Below are 23575 nucleotides of genomic sequence, written 5' to 3' on the forward strand. Positions count from 1 at the left end.
TGTTCCCACAGGGGAAATATCATCAGTGGGGGGGGGGTATGTAGGTTAAATGAGGTAAGGAAGAAATGAGTTAGGGGAAGTAGAGACAGAAAGCAAAATGGGGAGGTAGCTATTTGAGTTAGGATAAAAGGAGAAAGGGAGAAGGGGTAGGGAGTAAGGTAGTTGCTGGGGATTTTATGCAGGATGGGAACATGAGCATTCCCAGAGAGGTGTCAGGTGTGAGTGAAGCAGAGTTTTAAAGGTGGAAGGGCCACTGGTGAGGTGAATATGAGGTGGGAGGGAGTCCAAGAGAAGTGCTAAGGAAAAAGAGATTAAAAGTTTGCCTGCTGGACGGGCAAGTTTGTGAAGTTCAATCAGATTCTGAGTATTGGTTCTTAGGAGTCTATTAGGTAGGTGCGTTGTAAAGGTTGAGGCAAGGGAGGGGCAGAGAGAGGGACTGAAGATGAGTTTTAAGCATGAATTAGTTGAGTGTAGATAAGATAGTTGGGCAGCTCTAGCCAATGTATTTTGTGGAGGGCAATACGATGATGAGTGGAGGATCTGTGTCCAGTGAATTTGGTGATTTTGTTGTAGCAGGAAGAGAGTTTTGTTTTAATAGAAGATTGTAAGTTGGTTAGGAGTGGGGCACCATAAAGGAGAGAAGGGATGAGATATGTGGTAGAGAGAAGTAATCTAGTAGATGGAGTGAGGTAGCGAATGTGGCGGTAGAACATACCGAGTTTCTGGTGTGTTTTCTTAATATTTGTTTGTATATGTGTATCAGATTTGAGCTGATTGTCAATGAGAACTCCTAACAGTTTTGCATTGGATACTATTTCAAGAGAAGTGTTATTCTGACTGGTGATGGAGAATGAATTTTTGTTGATAATTGTGGTTTTGGAAGGGGTGAATATCATGAGCTTATTTTTTGATGCATTGAGTGCCAGGTGATTAACATCCATTGTTCGGTGGATGAGAAGGCATCTTGGGTTAATTTAATGAGGGTGGGAGTGGAGTTAGCAGAACAGATAATTGTTGAATCGTTGGCATATGGTATTAAAACATTTTTGCATTACGGATAGCGTGGCGGAAGTCGTTTATGAAAATATTGAACAATAGGGGACCTAATATGGAACCCTGGGGTACACCAGTGGAGCTGTTGAGGAATGGGGAAATGGCCTCTTTCCATTTGACTACTTGTTGCCTATTGGAAAGGTAACTGGTAAACCAGTTGATAGAAGGGGGTGATAGATTAGAGAGTTTGGGTAGGAGAAGGGTGTGAGAGATGGTATCAAAAGCCTTAGAAAGGTCTAGAAGGAGGGGGGATACCATACAGCTGGAGTCATGGGCTTTATTCATAGTTTCAAGGAAGGAGAGTAGTGTGGTAGTAGTACTGTGATCAGGCCTGAATCCATGTTGTGTGGGAGTTAGTAGGTGATTGTTGATAAGGTAGGGTAATATTTGTAGGTTTATACACTTTTCAAGTAGTTTGGAGAAGGGAGATAAGATGGCGATAGGCCTAAAATTGTGGATGTTATTATTGTTCCCTCCTTTGTGGAGGGGAATAATAAAAGCTTTTTTCCAGAGCTGGGGTACATAGCCTTCTTGGATTGACCAGTTTATAAGAATACAGATGAGGAAGGCAATGGCTTCTGCAGCTGTCTTTAGGAAGAAGGAAGGGATATTGTCAGGGGCATTGGAGCATGGTTTTAATTTCTGAAGGAGCTTTTTTTATAGTTGATACTGGGATGAGTTTCAGAGAGAAGAGAGGAAGCTGGGAGGTGGAAGTACTTGAGGAGGAGGAGATAGTGGAAGGTGTAGCTGTGTAAGTAGGGTTGTTTGTGAAGGATGATGTTAATTTGGTTATGGAGTCGATGAAGAAGCTGTTAAATTGAGAGGCTAAGTCGATACCGGAAGCATTATGATCAGAGCAAGGATTTTACTTTCTGCCTGAGTTAAAGAGGGTAGAGATACTATCCCAGAATTTTTTAGGGTTAGTCTTATGGTTATTTTGGGGTGTGGTATAGTAGGATTTACAATCTGAAGTGATGAGCTTTTTAATTGTTGTGGAGTATAGTGTGACTAGGGTTTTATTTTTATTTTTATTCTATTTTTTTCTTGAGCACATTAAAGACTTTGAAGCACAGATGCAGATAATATGAAGTATATGCTGAAAATGGACAGTGAGAGATATACAATGCACTTCATAATGTTTTACGTTTCACAACACTTTTAAGTTTTCTTCATAGCTGTACCTTCAGCAGTAGCAGAATTACACAGAAGGCATTATCCTCATTTTTCAAATAAAAATAAATACGGGGTCAGCTATATTTTATATAAAATGTTATCTCGTTCTTATTTTTGGGAGAGAACACAAGACCACTTATACCAGAAATTGTATTAGGTGTAGTGCTTTCAAAAGATACAAAGTTGGGGTATAACATTATAATCTAGTCCACGTGATGGCTAGAAATAAAAAATAGATTGAGGAAATAAAATGTAGACTACAAAACCCTGAGAAATCTCATAGTGGTATCAGTGGCAGAACAGGTATCACACTTCCCTTTGATACAGAAGGTTGTGGGTTTTATTCTTACCTTAGAAAGATCAAATGCTAACACTGAGTTATGCTGTTACTGAGTTATAAGAGTACTTTTGTTACATGAAATGTCTCAAAGATCAGACAGTAAAAAGATTATTCCATCTAGATGATATGACAGGATTCCGTCATTGCCATAATATTTTCACATATTAATCTAGCCAACCAATCAAGGATTTTTTCATTTTTTTCTGTTTATAGGATATTACTAGGTTTGCAGTAAAGGGGGACCATTGAGGAGCCTAGCCCATATCTCAGTTATCCCCCAAGCACTGTCTGGTTAAGTGGCATGCTCAAAGTCACACAGTAGGCAAATGAAGAGTCATGGAATCAAACCCTGTACCACAGGAACTATAGCTCACAACTTTAACCCTATGCACCAACTGTCAGACAGTAAAAGGATCAAACCCAACGAACAAGGCCCAAATGATGTTGTTCATGTTCACTACAACGGATTTCCTTCCCTTATACCATAGCTGCTCTTGTTCATAAGTTCTGTTCCAACGGCCAGACTTTCTTGCCCAGTTTAGTTTTAACATTTATGAAATTTAAAGACATAAGACTTTTTAATATATTCATCTCCTTATCAAAATATATTCAAAGCAAATAATTCCTGCTTTACAGTTCAGGCATACTCAGGTCCTAGATAAAACCACACTGCTTTGAGAAATATTGCAAAATGTTTGATAAATGCATGAATGAAAAATACTTTTGTTCATTTTTGTAGTTTGCATGCCTTCTGATCTGTTAAATATATTGAGAAGATAAACATTTTGATGATAAATTCAACAGACACCACTTAAATAATTTATCATGTATGCTATTAAGTATTATCTGTTGTGCTTATATAACCTGAAGATATTAAAAACATAAATAATGTAGTGGCTCAGTTTAGCAATGTATGCTCACATAGACAGAATGGCATTCCATTTTGTGTACCTCGTAATCTAAGTCCAGATGATCAAATTCCCCATTGGTGCGTAAGTGCTGAAACTGTCGATCCAAAGTCAGATTGATGTTACGGCCATATCTCTCAATTATGACAGAATGCCAGTGGTGATCATCTAGTAAACTTCCAGCAGTGACAGATGTATGCCCTGAGATGGAACCATACTGATTGCTTCCTGCAGAAACAAAGAGAAGTTTAAAAAAATTTAGTTTTCTAGGCTGAGAAACAAACATTTTTTGATAATATAATACTATCTATCTCTCTGTCTCGCTATAGATATTTAAAACATGAACTGCTAAAACTGTTTTATTATTCTTATTTATTGTATGTATGTAAAGCTTAAAAAACTTACAAAAGGTACATTTTCTTTGCATTCCTCTTGTTGTTTGCATATGAAGTGCATATGATTATGTCACTAGACCACAATTTTATATCTATAGTGAAATCCAATTTGCAAAAAAAAAAAAAAAAAAGTATACCATACAAAAAAAAAATTAAATGATTTGAAATGCATAACAGTAGCAGTATGGCAAAGTAGCACACTAGACAATTACAACAACAATAATGAAGCATTATCTTCATCAGATATAATTAAATTGAGAACAAATATAAAACTGTCATTTTCATGAAAATAAATTGTTTCACATGTTTTTCAACAACTATGAAGCTTTCATACATAAAGACTTCAGCTGTGTCACTCAAAATATTTAACTTTTACTGTGACACAATGGTACATTAGAGTGGGTGAACAGAACACAAATTTTATGACAAGAAAATGGCTACTTAATTTTAATATGCACACACGTGACTAGTTTGTGTTTTATAGTATAATAATGTCTATTATCATTTACCACATGGTTAGGATTCCAGTATGAAACCTTGAAAGACAAAATGCCAATGAACCATAATGCTATTTACAAATGCCTGAAACAAAGAATGACATAAACTCAAACTGAAGACATCACTGTGTTTACAGCAGAGAAAGTAATCTGTATAACCAAATACAGGGAGAATTTCCCATACACTTGAATGCAGTGGTCACTGAAAACAAAGGAGTCTGTGCTGTTGCACAAATAGAAACTGTATTAGCACTGATCTCTACTGGCAAAGAGTTATTGTTTTGATCTTTCAAATCTTGTGACTCAGATGCTTGACACATGGGGACTGTGAACTGGACAACCTGTGGAGAAGCCAGTAAGGAGTATATTTAATGTAGCAGTCTATAAACTGGTTGTGATTCTAGTCTTTTTTGCCGTAGAGGGCTTACATTTTGTTATCAGTTGCCGTGTAGTACATAGTTTTTAGGACTCATCATGACATTATTAGTGTTTCAGTTACTACTACTGAATTGCCTGTGAGTGGGTAAGGGAAGGTAACAGCACACTGTCAGTACTGCACTTGTAGTACCAGTTGATAAAAGTGGCCTCAGTAACTAGAATTACTGACATGGGCAGCAATGGGCAGCAATGTTTAGCCAGAGGTTAAAGACAAAACAGAAAGAAAAGACCAGCACCTGCCTCATAGTACAAATGAGGCAGAATAGATATACACCTACCTAACTAAAGAAACACAACACACACAAACACACTTAAACTACCTATAAAATGGGGGGCAAGCCCCCCTGCACCCCATCAGACCCCCCTACTTATATATTCTAACTTCGAGGTCACACTAAACACAGAAACACACAAAAAAACACCACCTCACACACTGACATGCATCTGGAGCATTTCTCCCCCGGCCTCCGCTGAAAACAGGCTCTGTGGAACCTAGTCGGACTTTCCCGGTCAACAAATGATAAATAAATAAAAAAAATAAATAAATAAAATCCCTACCCATTATCCTCAAACACACAACACTTACCTGAAACCCCAGATAAATCCATAAACTGAACCACACATCATGAACGGGACACCACGATAGCGGTGGATTTGACATTTGCAGATTCAGCATAGTGTAGTTTCAGTTAACTGCACTTTCCACTATTCGGTCTCTACGTACTGAATTTTGACATTTAAGTATGTCGAGATTGTCTAGTGTATCTATCTATCTATCTATCTATATATATATATATATATATATATATATATTTATGGGTCTACTTCAGTAGACCGAAAGACCAAAACAACAAAAATGAAAACGAGACCAAAAGCATGAAATATCATAACACCGAAAGTTTAAAATAACGAATCATATCCCAACCTGAAATATCACCATACATTATGTCAACATTATGTCAACATCACTATTAGGATATTACTGTTTAAAAATACATAATTTTAATACATAAAGTACAGCGTAACTATGTCAAGAAATGTATAAGTATGTCTTAGGAAACCTTTCACATTGTGCTATGCACCGAATACGCTTTGCTCATACCACTATGGAAGCCCCAGGAGTTTTAGGCAGCATATATCAAACAGTGCCTTCACAGAAAGGAAAACAATTGTTACAAGTAGACAACTACTTGTACCATTTAGAAAGAACAGGACATAATAAAAGGTACTGGGGATGTAAATACAAAATCTCAGAAGGATGTAAAGGATGAGCTATTACTGTCATAATGCCTAATGGTGATTTGCTGGAGATGTCTGTAGCACACAATCACCCAGCAGAACCCAGTGAAGTAGACAGATATATTGTGTGTCATGATCTGAAAACAGAGCCACTTACAGTCGTGATACCCTTTGTTTGATAGTGGAAGATGCAGCAGCTTCCACTTCCTTAGATTCTGTTTGCCACATACCTCGCAGGAAAGCACTACTGCAACAGGTGGGGCGTAGCACTACTGCAACAGGTGGGGCGTAGCACTACTGCAACAGGTGGGGCGTAGCACTACTGCAACAGGTGGGGTGTATTCAACATAAAACAAGTTTGCAACATGCTGATGAAGATTTGACAATAAACAGTATAGACTTTTCAAACTATCCACTGAAAGGTGAAACATTTGTTAGTAAATGTATGACCAGCACAGATACTAGCATAGTTGTATGAACAATTTGTACGATTTTAAGTCATGCTTCAATTTGGCTCATGAATGGTATGTTCTTCAATAAGGGAGTAATCATACATTAATTATATAGCATTCATGGGTTTGTGAAGTACGGTATACTCAGCAAAGCAATATCTCTACTCTATTAATTTCTGTGAAAGAAATTTTTAAATCTTATAATTATTTCTGGCATTGCATATTTTATTTACTATCTCAACATGGCTTTGAAACAGAGGTACGTTTCATATAATGTGACTTTGAGATTTCAGCCTTGAAAAGTGTTAGACTGTTTCACTTTGGGCAAAACATCTGGTGAAAGATCCAATCTTTAGGGGTAACATCACTGTATAATACATCTCAGTCTTTCCAACTTGCCATTAAAAGTCTCGTAGCTCTAGCATTTTTACTAGAGGAAGAAGTACAAGGCACATTTGATCTGTTTAAAGAATCCTTCCCACCAGAGGGCCATGATATGATTAGATTTTTTTTCTGATTGGTATGTGTATGGGAAACCCCATAAATTTAACACCAGAACATTGTCAACTATGAGATTTCCCTCCACTATTTCCCATCAAATTTTGGAATGTTAGTGAGCTAAACGACTTAAACTTACCACATACACAAAACACCGTGGAAGCCTGGCACAGGAGACTTAAATGTCTGTTAGGTGCAAGGGGTACCAATCTCTCCATGTTATTATCATGTCTGGTGCCCGAACAGAATTAAGTTGATGAGTTACATATCAGGATGGCATCAGGGTATGTACCATCTCCAAAGAAAAGGGAACTTATAGAAAGACATAAGCGGTTTGAAAATGCGTTCAGTAACAGATCGGAATATTCATCGCTGGGGTTTGTAAAGGCTGTCGCTAGACTACTTAAAATGTGAATCTGCTGACATCTCATACCAGTCTAGTTTTGCATTGTGTGCTGCATAGAAAATATTATTTCATGGGATTAACTCAAATTTGTTTATTTTCATGCCCTATTCATTCAATTACGTAGTGTTGTATTTCTATATGTTACAGAATACATCATACAATATAACCTTCTACACGTACTATTCCTAATTACAACTGCAAAATACCTTTGCAAAATGAGGAATCAGTATATGCACTTAAAATGCGATTAACACGTTATAGTCAGTGTTCTAACTATCGTTATTATGGGTTTCGTTATTTTGGCCTTTCGTGATTTTGAAATTTCGTGCTTTTGGTCTCGTTGTTTTCATTTTCGTTGTTCTGGTCTTTCTGTCTAATTAAGTAGACCCATATATATATATATATATATATATATATATATATATATATATATATATATATATATATATATATATATATATATATATAAACAATATATTAAATTACTAGTCTATATCATAATGGGCAAAAAGAAGAAGAGGGAAAGCCTATATTTTATATAAGTTGAACAAGACACAAATGTGCACATAGAAGAAGGATTTATGATGGTAGTTATGCATGTTTAGAATATATATCACTTAAACCATTTTAAACAATAATATATAATTAGATTTTAGCTAAATTATAGACTGAGATGGTAAAATAATTAGAAAAATATAGCATTACAGAAAATGGAAGATGCTTTATGAAATATGATCATAAATGCAGTACCAAGTATAGACAGTATTGATTATTCTTTTTATAAATCATTCATAAAGGAGGAGATGTTGGTACTGTTACAGTGGCTAAAACATGGGATTTTTGTCTTCAGAGATTTGAAAATGCATTATTAGATTTATTTGGTAAAGGTATGCTCTGTTATGCAGACTAAAATTTATTATGACGTTAATACAGAGATAGCTTGATAAAATATTGCCTTCATTATTGACTGTTGAAGTAGATAGCTGTTATCAATGGACTTAGAGGTTGTATGTTACTGCTGTTAGTCTGTGGTTTTACAGAGCTGATGTGGTATGCAATATAATCAATTTTAATTATAATGTATGCAATATAATTAATTTTACTCTCCATCTCTATTCCTTGCATGCTCTCCACTTCACATTCTTATAACCTTTGCACTAATTCTGCCTTATTTACCTTTATTTTTCAGTTTGCACGGGTTTCTTTCCTGTGTGACCCCACACCCCTACCTGGGATTAACTGCATAAAGCAATTTCTACCTTCTCCACTGAAGCTGGCTATCTTAACTAAGTAAAACCTCTGGGAAGAAATAACCTGACTCCCTCCAGCTTTTCAATTGTAATAGGTGAATTACAATTTAGTTTTTGTAAACTCTTGAGGCTTAATGGTGTATGCACAACAGTGAAGGGATCCAGCCAATTGCCATTAGATTGGGCTATAATACTTTGAATCAGCCTTACACTCACAAAGTGTTCTAGTCCCAAGCATTTACTTTTTAATTTGGTAAAGTTTTGCTTCTAGGCTGATTCCACAGTAATTTGGCTCCCTCCAGATGGAGTACATTTGCTAGTTTACCCCTAGGATCCTATTAAAATTATCCTGAAAATTGGTGTAAAATAAAAAAGAATAAAACAAATTAAAGTACATCCAAAAACATTGCTTATATATAATCATACAAACCAAACCAAAAGCCCAAGATAACTCTCAGAGTCAGCATTAGCCCTACTGCGCCCGGCTCACTCCGCTCCCCTCCCTGCCCCCAAATTCCACCCGCCCCCACTAAGACTTTGCCACTCCCCTCCTGCTAAGTACCAATCAGCTCCTCAAACATCATTGAGCAACCCTGCCCCCTTAACCCATTTCCTTCTCTCCCATTCTTCCACACCCTGTTAGCACAGTCAGCCATCAAAATTTGGCCTGCCCCCTAACAAAATGCAAACAAGCAAAAAAATACTAATTACCCAAATGCCTATACTGTTTCTATTTTACCATCTCACTGCCTACGAACAAACAATGGACTGTGGTATTCACTACCCAAATGGTCAGATACCCACAACTTCACACATAACACCAAACACTTTACCATCCCCAGCACACCGAATATACCACCCTCTATAAAATACCACCCCTGTACAGCCACAAAACATAATCCTAAAGACAAAGACTATATAAAACTTATAAACAAACTCCTAAAGCCCAGAATATTCTGTCACTATAACCTTATAACATATGGAGACATTCATCCCAACCCAGGCCCACCCAATAACCTCCACTCCCCTACCACAACCCCCACAGTCATGCTAGCCATGAATACTCCCACTAGTTCCCTCCTAGCATTTCAACTAAATATTAGAAGTATTAACAATAAGATTCCCAACCTACACGCCCTCCTAGCAAAAAACTCCCCAGACATTATGTGTCTTACGGAAACCTGACTAAAACCCAGTACTACTGACAATGAGATGCTACCGCCAGGATACAATATTCACTGGTTAGACCATGCTACAAGGAAAGGAGGTGGGATAGCAGTCCTTTACAAAAATATTGTAACCATTAATAGAGACACCATTCAACCTCCCTAATTCAATAATGTGGAACTCCTCATAACCAGTCTACAGATTAACCAAAACAAGCACTTGAACATTGCCTGTGCATACATTCCACCAGGCAACAACGTAAATACCCTAGAAGATTTCCTTTACTGGCTATCCACTACCTATCCCCAAGAAACCATATTTTTTTTGTGATTTTAACACCGACTGGCAGCCCTGCTCCTCTGACCCCCCCCCACCCATATAAACTTATCTGGGTTTAAACAGACCATAACCCCTCCCACTAGGATAAACAAACCAACCAACAGGGATGGTATCCTAGACTGGATCCTAGTTAATAACCAACCCAAACTGTACACAGCTGGTACTCTCCCTGATGACATCAGTAACCATTGTCTAACCTATATCATACAACATAAGACAGAAAACCCTCACTTGCCCAAATATAAAACAGTTAGAAACAGGAAAACCTTTGATGCTGCTATATTCCAAAATGAATTAAAAGCAGCTGACTGGTCAAAACTAAAAAAATCTAACATTAGAGGAGGCCATAGATCACTTTAACACTAAATTCCTAAGTATCCTTTGATTCCCATGCTCCAGCACATACAATAAAAACTAGATCAAATACAGCACCATGGCTCACAAAAGATACCAAAGCTAAAATCAAAACTAGAAACAGAGCCTGGGCCAGCTGGAGAACTAAAGCCCCACTTGACCATCTAAAATATCAACTCAGAAATGATACAAAAAATCTATTTTACTGGATAAAAAAAGCTTCTACGAAAATCTCCTACAAAAACACCATAATGACCCTCAAAAGTTCTGGGTAAGCATAAATCAACTACTTCATCCATGTCATTCCACCACCCCTACCCTAGCTAACTACACCCATAGTTCCCCAGAGACCATAGATAGCACCTTTAATAACTTTTTAACTGAAACAATCCAATCCCTAGCAAATCAACTAACCCCTCTAACTTAAACAACACGCCTAATCTACCCAGTAATCACCCCACATTTGGCTCCAACCAATATCCACTAGTTTTGTCAAAACATTTCTAAAAAAATTAAAACCTATCACCCTCGCTGCTGACCTCCTCCCTGCAGAGGACCTGCAAATAGCTGCAGATGTCATTGCATATCCCATATCTATCATCATCAACAGAACCTTATCCGAAAACGCTATCCCCTCCCTCTGGAAAATATCTCATGTCATCCCACTCCATAAAGGTGGTAGCTCCTCAGATATATCCAACTACAGACCCATTGCTATTCTTTCCCCACTAGCCAAAATAATGGAGAAATGTGTACACAAGCAACTAATGCAATACCTTACACAGAATAACTTACTATCCAACTCCTAGCATGGTTTCAGGCCATACCACAGCATGACCTCAGTCCCCCTTTCCTTTACTGCTGTCATAAACCAAAACAGGAATGACAAGAGGCTAACATCTGCCCTCTTTCTTGACCTATCAAAAGCCTCTGACATGGTCAACCATGAACTTCTCATTCTTTCACTAAAATCTATTTCCCTCAACAAGCCTGCTATCCAGTGGTTCCAGTCCTACGTGACTGGTAGATAACAGGCGGTATTATGGCAGGGCAAACTTTCTAGCCAGCTACCTCTCACACTTGGTGTCCCTCAAGGGTCCACACTAGGTCCACTACTCTTCTCTATTTTTATCAACAACCTTCACACTGCTATCCCTAAAGTTACCTGCATTCAATATGCAGATGATTCCACTCTGATCTGCTCAGCCCCCTGCCCATTTGAACTACAAACCTTAACCCAAAATACATTTAACACTATTGAGAACTGTCTCAGCAACCAACACCTACTTCTGAACCCCAATAAAACTAAATATCTACTCTTCTCCCCCACTAGTAGATCCACCACACTTTCATTCTCTGTCACATCTAACAATGGTACCACTATTTCCCCAGATAATCACACCAAGCTGCTAGGGGTTATCATAGACAATAATCTCAAATTTGAACTACAGGTCAATAAAACCATGCAAACCATCAATAAGAAGCTTGGATCACTGTATAGAAACAAGACATTTTTAACCCCACTAGCTAGGACTGCAATTGCTCTATCACACCTACTCTCTACTCCTTTATATGCCTTGCCTGTACTCTCAAACCTCAACAAATCTGAACTAGGTAAGCTGTCCCATAGCTACAAGCATATTGCCAGATTTACCACTGGCTCCACCTATAGAACCCAACACTGCCAAAATCTTAAACAACTAGAGTGGTTAAAACTGCCCAGCTTAATTAAATTCAATCAACTCTTAATAGCGCACAACATTTTGTACCACCCTGATGATACCCCCTCACTTAAAAATATTATTAAGCAATATAGCAACCTAAGATCCCTATGGTCAGCCGATAAACTACTGGTCCAAAGCCACAAAGCTAATAACTCTGCTGGTGAATCCCTCTTTGCCAACTTTGTTGGCAAAACCTGGAATTCATTGCCAAACTATATAACTCTACAATCCTCCAAAAGTCTCTTAAAAAAAAAACTTCAAACAGTATCTCAAAGTGAATTGGCTATGCCCATGTACCAACTCTGATTAAGTTATAAACTAAAAGGATATTCTGTAATTATCATAACTTGTAACTACGTCACCAAGCTCTGCTTCCAATCTGATGTCTCTTACTTTTAATTGTGTCTGTCCTTGAGAATTGTGAGTCCCTTACTAGGGAACACTACTAAGCCATTATATATAATCACTTTGTTTTTATAATTGTTTGCTAACTTCTATGTTTGTCTATGTGGAGCTTTTCTCCCTGGGCCTACACTGGACATGGACATGTATCCAGTGAAACTATCCTGGTAAACAAATGTAAAATAGAAATAAATAAATAAATAAAAGAAATTATCCCAGGGTATATATGGTACAGAAAAAAAAAAAAACAGGAATTTAAAAGAACGGCTACTACTGATTTAAGAATTAATAGAAATTGATGTATGTTACAGTCATGATAACAGATAACCAATAATGTAAAACAAAAACAGCTTTTTACAAAACTGACAAAACAGAAGTAGCAATAGAATAAAGAGACACTATTGAGGAATAGGTATCAAAGTTATGTGCTTGCAATATTAAGGTTTATTCACTAGCTTCTGAACACTGACTTCATCAAAACAAAATACAATAAAATAAAGGTATTATTTAGAGTCTGATTAAATCTGCTACACAATCCCTTGCTTCAAGTCATGTGATTTGCTAAAGAGTAACCACTTGTAACATTAAGTCATTCACTTTTATAAAATATAATAACTTTAAAAATAGAACAAAAATGATTTAGAAGTTAAAGTTTTGTAAGTAGATTAAAACATGTCTATATATTTAAACCAGCTGCATGTTTATACTTCAAAATACAGTTGATGCTCTAATTTCAATTTAGACCAGGAAGGTAATAAACCATACATTTTATCTGAGTTTTAAATTCTCTAATTTGTTACTAAAAATCAGTACCACTCATATTACAAAACATACAATGTAGACCATAAAACAAACAAATTTCTTAAAGGCATTGCAATAAAGTGTGTGTGCGTGTGTGTGTGTGTGTGTGTGTGTGTGTGTGTGTGTGTGTGTGTGTGTGTGTGTGTGTGTGTGTGTGTGTGAGTGTGTGTGTGTGTGTGTGTGTGTGTGTGTGTGCGCACACATCTTTGTTCATGGTGCATTGTATTTATCCTTTATCTTAATTTAATGAAAGTGCTCTTGATTTGTTTTCTAAACTTCTTAATGCTTTCTTCTACATAAAAGTATCTCAAAATAAAAATTAGTGATGCACAGTAACTGGGTACTCTCACGTGCAAATCTCTTTGAGTTTTTTAACTTACCCAGATATCCAAGGATGAAAATGGGATATACAATTAAAACAATTTGAAATGATACGCCCCAAAATTGGCTACTGAAGAATGTATAGGACTAAGTAGTAATGCTTTCAAATAATTTCATACTAAGGAAAAAGTATTTAACTAAATATAAATAGTAACTCCACATTTGAATTCAAGTTAAAGATTTCAACTATACACATGAAGTTAAAGTAAAAATAATTATTAGAGCTTTGCTTATTTTTTCTTCTTTCATTTTCTAACTCTTCCTTTTTATTTTTATTATTAATGAGGACTCTATTTAAGAATTTATTTTATTATATTATATCACTTATATATTAAAAAGCAGTTGCATTAGAATGATTTTAGATTGACTATTGGGGTGGTTGAGAAGCAGTTTGTTTGAATGTCTCAGCAGACTAGGAATATCTTATTCCATGATTAGTTGTTTAAATGCTAATATTGTAGAGTGTTTATTACTGATGTTAGTGGTTTTGTCCATAACTGAATATTTTAAATATTTATTTTCACTTTATATAGCAGTTTCTTATTCATTTATTTTAACTGTACCTTTATGTTAAAAGCAACATCTTTCAAATATTGTCTGCTAACATTAATGTTTTAAATAGTCCTTTAAAGAGGGGTAGCTTACTTAAATATGTAAAGCTACAAAAAAGCTCATATAGTATTTTTACAATGATGTTAATAAACTTAAGTTGAAATATTATTCAGTATTCTCTAGTTCTTATTTTAAAACTAAAATAAGAAGCACCCTTATTTTGTGGAGAAAATCATCTGTAATGCCTAAAGTAATTGATTCATACTCAGACAAAAGACTGTATGTTGAGTATTATTGTAACTGAATTTAACTATATATATAAATATATAAGTAAGTTATTTTTGGATTTCAGGGACTGGAGTTAAAGAAGCAAAAAAAATGCATTTTACAACCTAATATATGAAGGGAGAAGTTGTTACAGCAGGTGATTTTAATCATATTTCATTTGATAAAGATACTATGACTAGCAGAAGAACTATAATTTTACTATCAGTGAAACATTTAATATATTTTGTCAACTCAATGAACTATAAAAATATTCATTGCATGAAATCATCTAACTTCAATATACTCATTATTATTCTTACAGGTATGGAACTCAAACTAATATTGATAAGGTTTTTATTACTAATAATTTGCTTACTAACATTAAAAAATATCAATAGTATTTGCTATCTAACCACAGTTCATTTATGTTTAACCTTATATTAAAATATAGTAATCTATTAATCTAATATACCATAATAGATTTCCAACATACATTGTTAAAGTTAAAGGTTTTAGGGAACTGTTTCTAGATGAGATTCACAATGTCATATAAATAAATAAGAATGCTGAAGTTTCAGATGTCATCCTTTTTGACTCCTTGAAAGCTTACTTGAATGGTAGAATTACAAATTGGTATATATGTAAACAAAAAAAGTAAATTTGCTTGAGATTTAAACACACTACAGTGTAAAATAGATAATTTAAAGTTAAATGTATAGTCTAATGATATATTCACTCAATTTGAATTAAAAAATCTAAATACAAAATTTGTCAACATTTTAAATCATAAGGTTTCTATTAGCTTAGAAAAACTAAAACTTCAAGCATATTCAACTAATCCTTCAAATCTACATAAACTAGCTATTAGGTCAAAAAATCATATTAAAGAAATATCTTTTCATATTAATGAATTTGAAAAAAATAACAGATATAAAGGATAGCCTTTGCTGCTTTAGGAAGTATTATGAAAATATATATAATAACAACAATAATTTCATAAATGATAACATAGTTGACACATTATTAAAGAATAATATACAAATAAAATTAACAAATGGAAAAACTGATAAACCCATTTTTTTAAAAAATAAATAAATAAATAAAGCTCAAATAAAAAAATAAAACATTTAAAAACAATAAAGCTCCTAGATTAGATGGCATCATCCCAGAAGTATATAAACTATTACTGGATAATGTAGTTAATATATTAATAAATGCTTTTAAAGAAATTAAAAATACATCTAAAGCTCCCCTCATGGAAATACTTTCTTATATCACCTATATTAAAACAAGAAAAGGAATCTTCACAATGTATCTCACTTCTTAATGTTGATTATAAGCTGTTTATGTCCATCTTAGCTAATAGAATCAATTTATTCTAAAACTGAATAACAACTATCAAACTGGATTAATTTTAAATAGGTACAAGATAATATAATTAGGCTAAATACTCTAATAGGTTAGGCAAATAAAAATAAGAAAACATTCAATTATTAGTTTATATTTTGATAAATCATTTGATTCATTTAAGTGATTAGTGTTATCTTTTCAAAATACTTAAGGAATATAATTTCTCTGTTGAGTTTATTTATCTTTAATTTCTAAACTTTATAATAATTTTAATTTTCCTGTTAAAACGGGTTCGTTTTTCTAAATCTTTTAAATTACAAAAAATGGAGAAACAGGGTTGCCCATTATCACCATTGTTAATTCTTCTGGTGATAGAGCCTTTTGCAAATTTTATTAGATCAAATGAAAATATTACAGGTTTTTCTATAGCAAATAATTTGGTTTTGAATATTCAACTTTTTGTGGATAATATTCTTCTCACAATAGGTTCATAGGTTCATAGGTTCATACTAGGCTATCTGCCCTAGGGCATTTATAAGCCTAGCCAGAGTGTGTTTGGCTTTCACCACCCATTTTAAATTAATTTTGCTATGCCCTTTTTCGAGGTTAGTATACTGTGCCTCTGTCTAACAGTGACACAGAAGTGATACCCGGGGTAAACCTACGATCTCCCATCCACTCATCAAGATTCCTCTTGAAGAGAGTCAATGAGGGACTCTGCCTAACCTGGACTGGGATTTTATTCCAGAGTGAAGGGAGCCTCTGGGTTATGAATATGTCCCTCCAGCATGTCCTATTTATTTCAGTGCTGAGGTTCAAGTCTCTCGAGCGCATAGCTTGATGGGATTTGGATTTTCTGAGGTGCAGCATGTCCATTAATTCCAGGTTGGACATGGCTTTATACGTCAGGCACAGATCGCCTCTGAGCAGGTGGTATGCCACTGGGTAGAGCTGGAGTTTCTTTAACTGGGAAGCATATGGCATCTGTTTGAGCCCTTTGATCCTCTTAGTGAGGTATTTTTGGGGTCTTTCCAGTTACTGCAGGTGTCTGGTAAGGTACATCCCTAAAGGGGCATTGTACTCAATTATGGACCTGATGAGGGATGAGTAAAGAGGCACAATGACCTCCCCTGATCTAGATGTGAATCCCTTCATGATTAGGTGGGCTAGATAAAATGTTTTTCTAACCACTTTGGCCACGTGGTTGTCAAATGAGAGATTGCTATCAACTTGGGTCCCCAGGTCCCTAATTACTTCTTCTGTACTTGATGGATTACCACCTATGTGGTAATTTGTGGGCACTTTGTTTTTGCCAAACGGGATGACTATACACTTTTTAGCGTTTAGCTTGAGGCCATGGCTCTGGCACCAGTTGTCTGTTTCTATGAGGCCCTTTTGGAGGATGCTTGTGTCGGCTGGAGAGTCGATTATGGCACCCAGTTTGCAGTCATCTGCGAACTTGGTCAGCCACAGTCCTTCCGTGTTGGCCTGTACCTCCGAAAAATATATACCAAACAAGAGAGGTCCCAGGACTGAGCCTTGTGGGATGCCACTTGTAACTGGTTTGGAGTCTGACATGGCTCCAGCAATTCTAACCATGTGGGTTCTGTCCTTCAGCCAGTTTGCAACACATCTAGTGACATAGGGGTTTATATTTAAGCTGGTGAGCTTATCTATAATGCCCGAGTGGGGTATTGTATCGAAGGCTTTTGCGAGGTCCAGGTAGGCTGTGTGGACCACCTTCCCCTCATCAATGGCCTTGGTGACTGTTTCAAACAAATCAACCAGGTTTAAGAGGCAGAATCTGCCCTTAACAAAGCCAAACTGGGTAGGATCCAATGTCTGTAGGTCCCCAATATCTTTATTTATGAGGTCCATGACGATCCTTTCCATAGCTTTGCAGAACAAGCTAGTCAGGCTTATGGGGCGATAGTTTCCAGGATCCGTTGAGGCACCACCATTGTGGAGAGGGACCACTGTTGCTGTACGCCACCGTTTGGGTACATATCCTGTAGTAAGGCTGAGATTGAACAGTAGTTTTATGTTTGGGTTTAGCTCTTCTTGGAGATCATGTAGGATGCAGCCCGGGACACCGTCTGGTCCCATTGATGCTGTGTTTTTTGCTTTGGAGAGGGCGGCTCTTACCTGAGCATCCGAGATGTCAGGGGGGCAGCACTCTGCTGGGATAGATATTTGCCCTTTTGGTGGGGAGGGGGGGGGAGAAGTTTGCGCTGAACTTGTCAGCTAGGATGTTGGCAATGTCTGTGGGTTCGGTGTATTTTTTGTCATTTTGGACTAATTCTGAGCATATCTGGGAATTCCCACACAGGTTCCTAACATAACTAAAGAAAGCCTTGTGATTATCCTTAGTGTCCTGTGCAATTTTTCTCTCGAAGCTGGCCTTAGACAATTTTTATGAGTGCCCGTAGTTTTTTGCTAATACTGATCAGAGACGCCTTCCCTTTTTGGGATTTTGCTCTATCATGTAGTAGCTCTCTCCTTCTATTGTATAGTTTGTTTATGGCTGGGGTCCACCAGACAGGACATCTGCCTTTGGAGGATTGGGTCTTGGTTTTATTTGGGATTGCATGATCCATGCATTCCTGAAGGTGTTCATAGAATGCATTTATAAAGGATTCTGTGGTCTGGGCCGTATTTTCCATAGGCCCGGGGACTTCGAAGGATTCGACCTTGGTTTTGAGGAGTGTGAAATTTGCTTTAGAGAAGTTTTTCACTGTGGTTTTCTTGGCAGGGGGTGGGGTCGGGATGTGAATATCCAGTGAGCTTAGTTTATGGTCTGATCTTACCAGTGAGGGATACACTTCTGGTCTGGAGCATAGAGTCCCCATGTTGGTGATGATCAGGTCCAGTATGTTTTCCCCCTTGTGGGAGTGGTAAAAAGTTGTTCCATAGCATTTGAGTTTATAAATTCTAGGGACCTTTGGGCTAGGGTGTTGGAGCTAGAGTAATGCTCCCAGTCTATGTTTGGGTAGTTGAAGTCGCCCAATATAATGGTGTTTGGAGAGACCTTCATATTTTCCAGTGTTCTCAGGAAGGCCAAGTGGGGTTCCTGGGTTTGGGAGGGTGGTCTGTAGCAGACTATAAACTGGAAGATAGTTTTACCCACTGTTAGTTGCACATGGATAGTCTCTGATGCTTTGTGCTGTGCCACCAACCTGGAGGTGTGGGTATCTTTGACGAATATTGATACTCCCCCTCCTTTTGTGGTTCAGTCCAAGTTTTGGGGCCGAAAAGCATGGTATGATGTATAACCTGGTAGTGCTGCGGTGCATTTGGGAGCCTTGAACCAGATTTCTGTTACTGCACAGATATCGATGTTCTTCATGCTAAGGAGAGTTTAGAGTGCATGCATCTTGAGGTTTAGACTTCTGGCATTGAGTAGCATTACCCTTAGTTTCTTATCCCTTGTGATACCTATGTAGGTGGGTTTGTCTTTTGAGCCTTGCCTAAAAAAGGCACTATGGGGGTAGCAAGATCCTTTCCCAATATCCGAAAGCCCAGGGGTGACAGGTGCAAGCCATCCCTAGTGAAGCATCATGGCTTGTCGAGCATGTTATCCCAGGCTGACAGGCATTGGATCCCCTTTGAATGACACCAGTACTTAAGCCAATTGTTGAAATTGATCATCTTGTCTTCATATTGTGGCATCATTCTTGGTGAGGGTAAGATGCTACTCAAGGTCAGGGTCATACCGGCCTGGGCTACATGCTCAGAGAGCTCCTCTATGTCTCTTTTCATGTAGTCCAGGGAGGTATGTCTCAGGTCATTCACACCATTATGGACAATGACTGAGTCATATTTGTACTTGCCTTGGAGTGACCTGAGTGCTTGTGTTATGTGGCGGATCCTAGCACCTGACAGGCAGCTCACCATGACCTTCTCCTTTTTCAGCCTGGTGTGCGGGACATCATTGTGCCTGATGATAGAGTCACCTATTACAAGGGTATCAGGTGTGTTGTTCAGCCTTAAGGGCTGTGACTGTTCGGCACACTGGCTTTGTGAGCTATGTGTTGCACGTATTTTGTTTTGGGGTAGCGGTTGCTTGGGTGTCTGCTTTGGAGGTCTCTGCTGCTTAGGCAGATTTTTATTTAGAGCCTCTGAGTATGTTTTTATGTGTTTATGTGTTTGGTTTGCTGTCATGGTAGGTCTATGTGAGACTGGAATTGTAGTGAGTGCGGTTTTCTTCTCCTCCTGACTGGTTACGCCAGTACTGAGTTGAGAGAGCTTAGCCTCCAGTTTGGCTATATGGTTGCATCTCTCACATGTGTTGGAATTTGTTGGGAGGAGGAGAGGGTTGTCTGTGTACATGAGGCAGTTGTAACATTGCCTCAAGATTCCCAGATTCACCAGCTAGACCGGAGAGGAGATTGACAACTGACCTTTGGACATGCTAGAATAGTATTGGGAATTCCTTTATAATTGAAAAAAGGGCCAATGGGGAACAAGGTACTCAACGGGAGTTTGTGAGGGTGTAGTGCTTTTAATTTTTTAGTGCTGACTTATATAATTACTTTAGTGAGCAAGTGCCAGGTAACTTAAATGCAATGTGTTACAGGTAACTTAAATGCAAAAATGACAAACAGTAACTTTCTTTCAAGTGAAACAAGGAAATAAGTACAGTAAGCAATGCAGATATCACTAGGGATCCACAGAAGCCCTGAAAAGCCACGTTTTAGGTGGAATTAGTGTTTCAGGGAAATAGCAAGCAGACAAACAACAAGCATACAAACAAAGATAGATTCAGCAGGCCTGAATCTAGTCTATGCTACAGCAAACAAGGTGTACCAATTTCAGTAAGAAACAGTTCAAATATGCAGGCACTATAAGCCTTTAACCAGAAATTCCCAGCTTAGAAGGGCAGAGTCCAGCCTCTCCTCCCACAAGAGTGCAGACCACGAACCTTCTTAATGTAAAATAACTGGCCTGAAGCCCAAGTGCTTAAACCAGAACTAATACACTTTTAGAATAACAGACACTGAGCCCTCAATCAGCAGTTCCCAACTTAGAAGGATGTAAGCTACCTGTCCTGCCATCACAGTGCAGGCCACAAACCTTCCTAATGTAAAACAACTGGTCTGAAGCCCAAGTGCTTAATCCAAAAGACATAGAATGATAGCTACACTTTAATCTTTCCTTTCTGGAAAACAACACAACACAACAACAACACAACTTTCTTTCTGGAAACAACACAGCAGGTGATTCCCTTTTCAGTAACACAATAGGTAGAAGTTGGAATCTCTTACCATGTGACATAACTCTGACTACATCCTTGCCACTTTTCAAACAGAAAATTAAACAATACTTCCAAAATCATTGGCTTTGTTCCTGTAGTACACCTGACTAACCTGTGTCTCCTCCACTCTTTTTCATCTCTGCACTACATTAGTTCTATTCCTTTTAATGTTGAGTTTTTAAGTATGTACTTTCTGCACAATTATGTGATATTTAATTATCTGCGTATTTTTAACTTGATTTTCTTGAATTTATCCTCAGTCCTATGTTTTTCTATTTCTCTGATTGTAGTTATATCTTAGAATAATTAGATTTTTATCTTATTGTAATTTACTTAGCTTATAGTGGAGCTTTTCTCCTCTGGCCTCTGCTGAAAATGGACATGTATCCAGCCAGACTAGCCCGGTCAACAAATGTAAAATAAAAAAATAAATAAATAAAATCAAGTTACTACCAAGCAGTAATAAATACAATTGAATACTTTAAAGAATGCCTGGATTAGTGCTCAAGTTATACAAACAAAGCTAGATTCAGCAGGCCTGGCTCTAGTCTATGCTACAGCAAACAAGGTATACCAATTTCAGTAAGAAGCAGTTCAAATATGCAGGCACTATAAGCCTTTAACCAGAAATTCCCAGCTCAGAAGGGCAGAGTCCAGCATCTCCTCCCACAAGAGTGCAGACCACGGACCCTCTTAATGTAAAATAACTGGCCTGAAGCCCAAGTGCTTAAACCAGAATTAATAAACTTTTAGAATAACAGACACTGAGCCCTCAATCAGCAGTTCCCAACTTAGAAGGATGTAAGCTACCTGTTCTGCCACTACAGTGCAGACCACAAACCTTCTTAATGTAAAACAACTGGTCTGAAGCCCAAGTGCTTAAACTAAAAGGCTTAGAATGAGTTACACCAAGCAGTAATAAATACAATTGAGTACTTTTAAGATGATGCAAAAGCAAAATAAAGTAGGAAGAAACACAAATACAGTAAAAGCAGATACATTTTTTTTTTCACAACTGGACTTCTTAGGTTACAGAAGGTTGAAACCTGAGACAGCTTTTAAGAAAGAAATCTCAAAAGAACCAATGAAGTGTTTAGTCTAAGCTGCAGTCCAGGTGACTTCAGTCAGCCAATGACCTCAAACAATTCTCTCTCACTGAAATGCCTGATAGCTTTCGCTAAACCAAGATGTCCCTGAATATGTGTTCAGACACACAGCCTCCACAAACACTAGGCCCAAATACAAGCCTGTACACTAGGCCCAAATACAAGCCAATAGGTAATATAGAAAAATCATTAGAGCACACAATTAATTCCATAAAGCATTTCTGAGGTAATTTCAAGTCTAAAATGTAATCATCATAAAACTAATAATTAATAAATTAAATAGCTCATAAAATAGCAATTTTAATTGGGACACCAATCAAATGAAATACTTAGGTATCATTATAACCTCAAATTGTAAAGCTTTGGTCTCAGTAAATTTTAAGCACATTTTAGATAGCATCTAAATTAGTAACTGGAATAACATTTTCTTTACTATGGAAGACCATCTGGCATTAATTAAGATGATAATTATTCCTAAAATCCTACTGGTTATTCAGTCATTAATTTTGACTATTTTACAATTTTTTTAAAGAAATTAAGTAATATCCTTCTCAAAGTGCTTTGCTATCTGAATAAACAAGCATTTTTTTAACTGGCATAAGAAAGTTAGGAAGATGGAGGCTTAGGTTTTCTGGATATTGAATTATATTTAACTTCAGCTATTGTTAAAATTATCACATTATGGCTTAATTCATCTTATGAATAAAAATGAAAATTGTTCCTAATAGAGTTGATTGGATTTTAAAAGATGATTTTATAAATGGAAATAATGGAAATAATATTTCACATATTGCCCCTTATATTATTTTTATTCTTACTTCGTTTAAGAAGCTTATCAACTCTTATACTATTAAACATTTCTTTTTTCAATATTTCCATTGCTTATACAAAAAATATTTAGAAACTTTTAATTCAAAGAAAATAATAATATAATATACTGGCATCAATTCCTTAATGAGTGTTAGGTTTTCTCTTCAGTGCATCTACTCTCTATAGTTCACAACTAAACAAATGGTTAATTTTGCAGATTTATAGTAAATATGTAATTATAAAAATAAATATGGCATATGATTTAAAGATGGAATCTTTTCCAAAAAATGTTAATTATTGAGTTTTCAATAAACATTAGTAACATTTAATAAATAGTAAGTCTTATTTATCAATGATTTATATAATATTTAAATCTTTTTATCACCTGATAACATATAGTGGAATTATTCTACAAAAAT

At 36.6% G+C, this 23575-nt stretch overlaps 1 protein-coding gene across 1 annotated transcript in view; it reads right to left on the reverse strand.

Moving 5' to 3' along the window:
• The window catches only part of CNTNAP2 (contactin associated protein 2), a 7772136-nt gene that overhangs the window by 5644337 nt on the left and 2104224 nt on the right, over nt 1-23575 (reverse strand). Inside the window, exon 5 of the mRNA XM_044064985.1 lies at nt 3518-3702. Within this exon, the coding sequence (XP_043920920.1) occupies nt 3518-3702 (185 nt within the window). The remainder of the gene's footprint in view (nt 1-3517; nt 3703-23575) is intronic.

Source organism: Protopterus annectens, chromosome 3.part0, assembly GCF_019279795.1.
Source record: "Protopterus annectens isolate FY-2018-M chromosome 3.part0, PAN1.0, whole genome shotgun sequence".
Taxonomy (NCBI): domain Eukaryota; kingdom Metazoa; phylum Chordata; order Ceratodontiformes; family Protopteridae; genus Protopterus; species Protopterus annectens.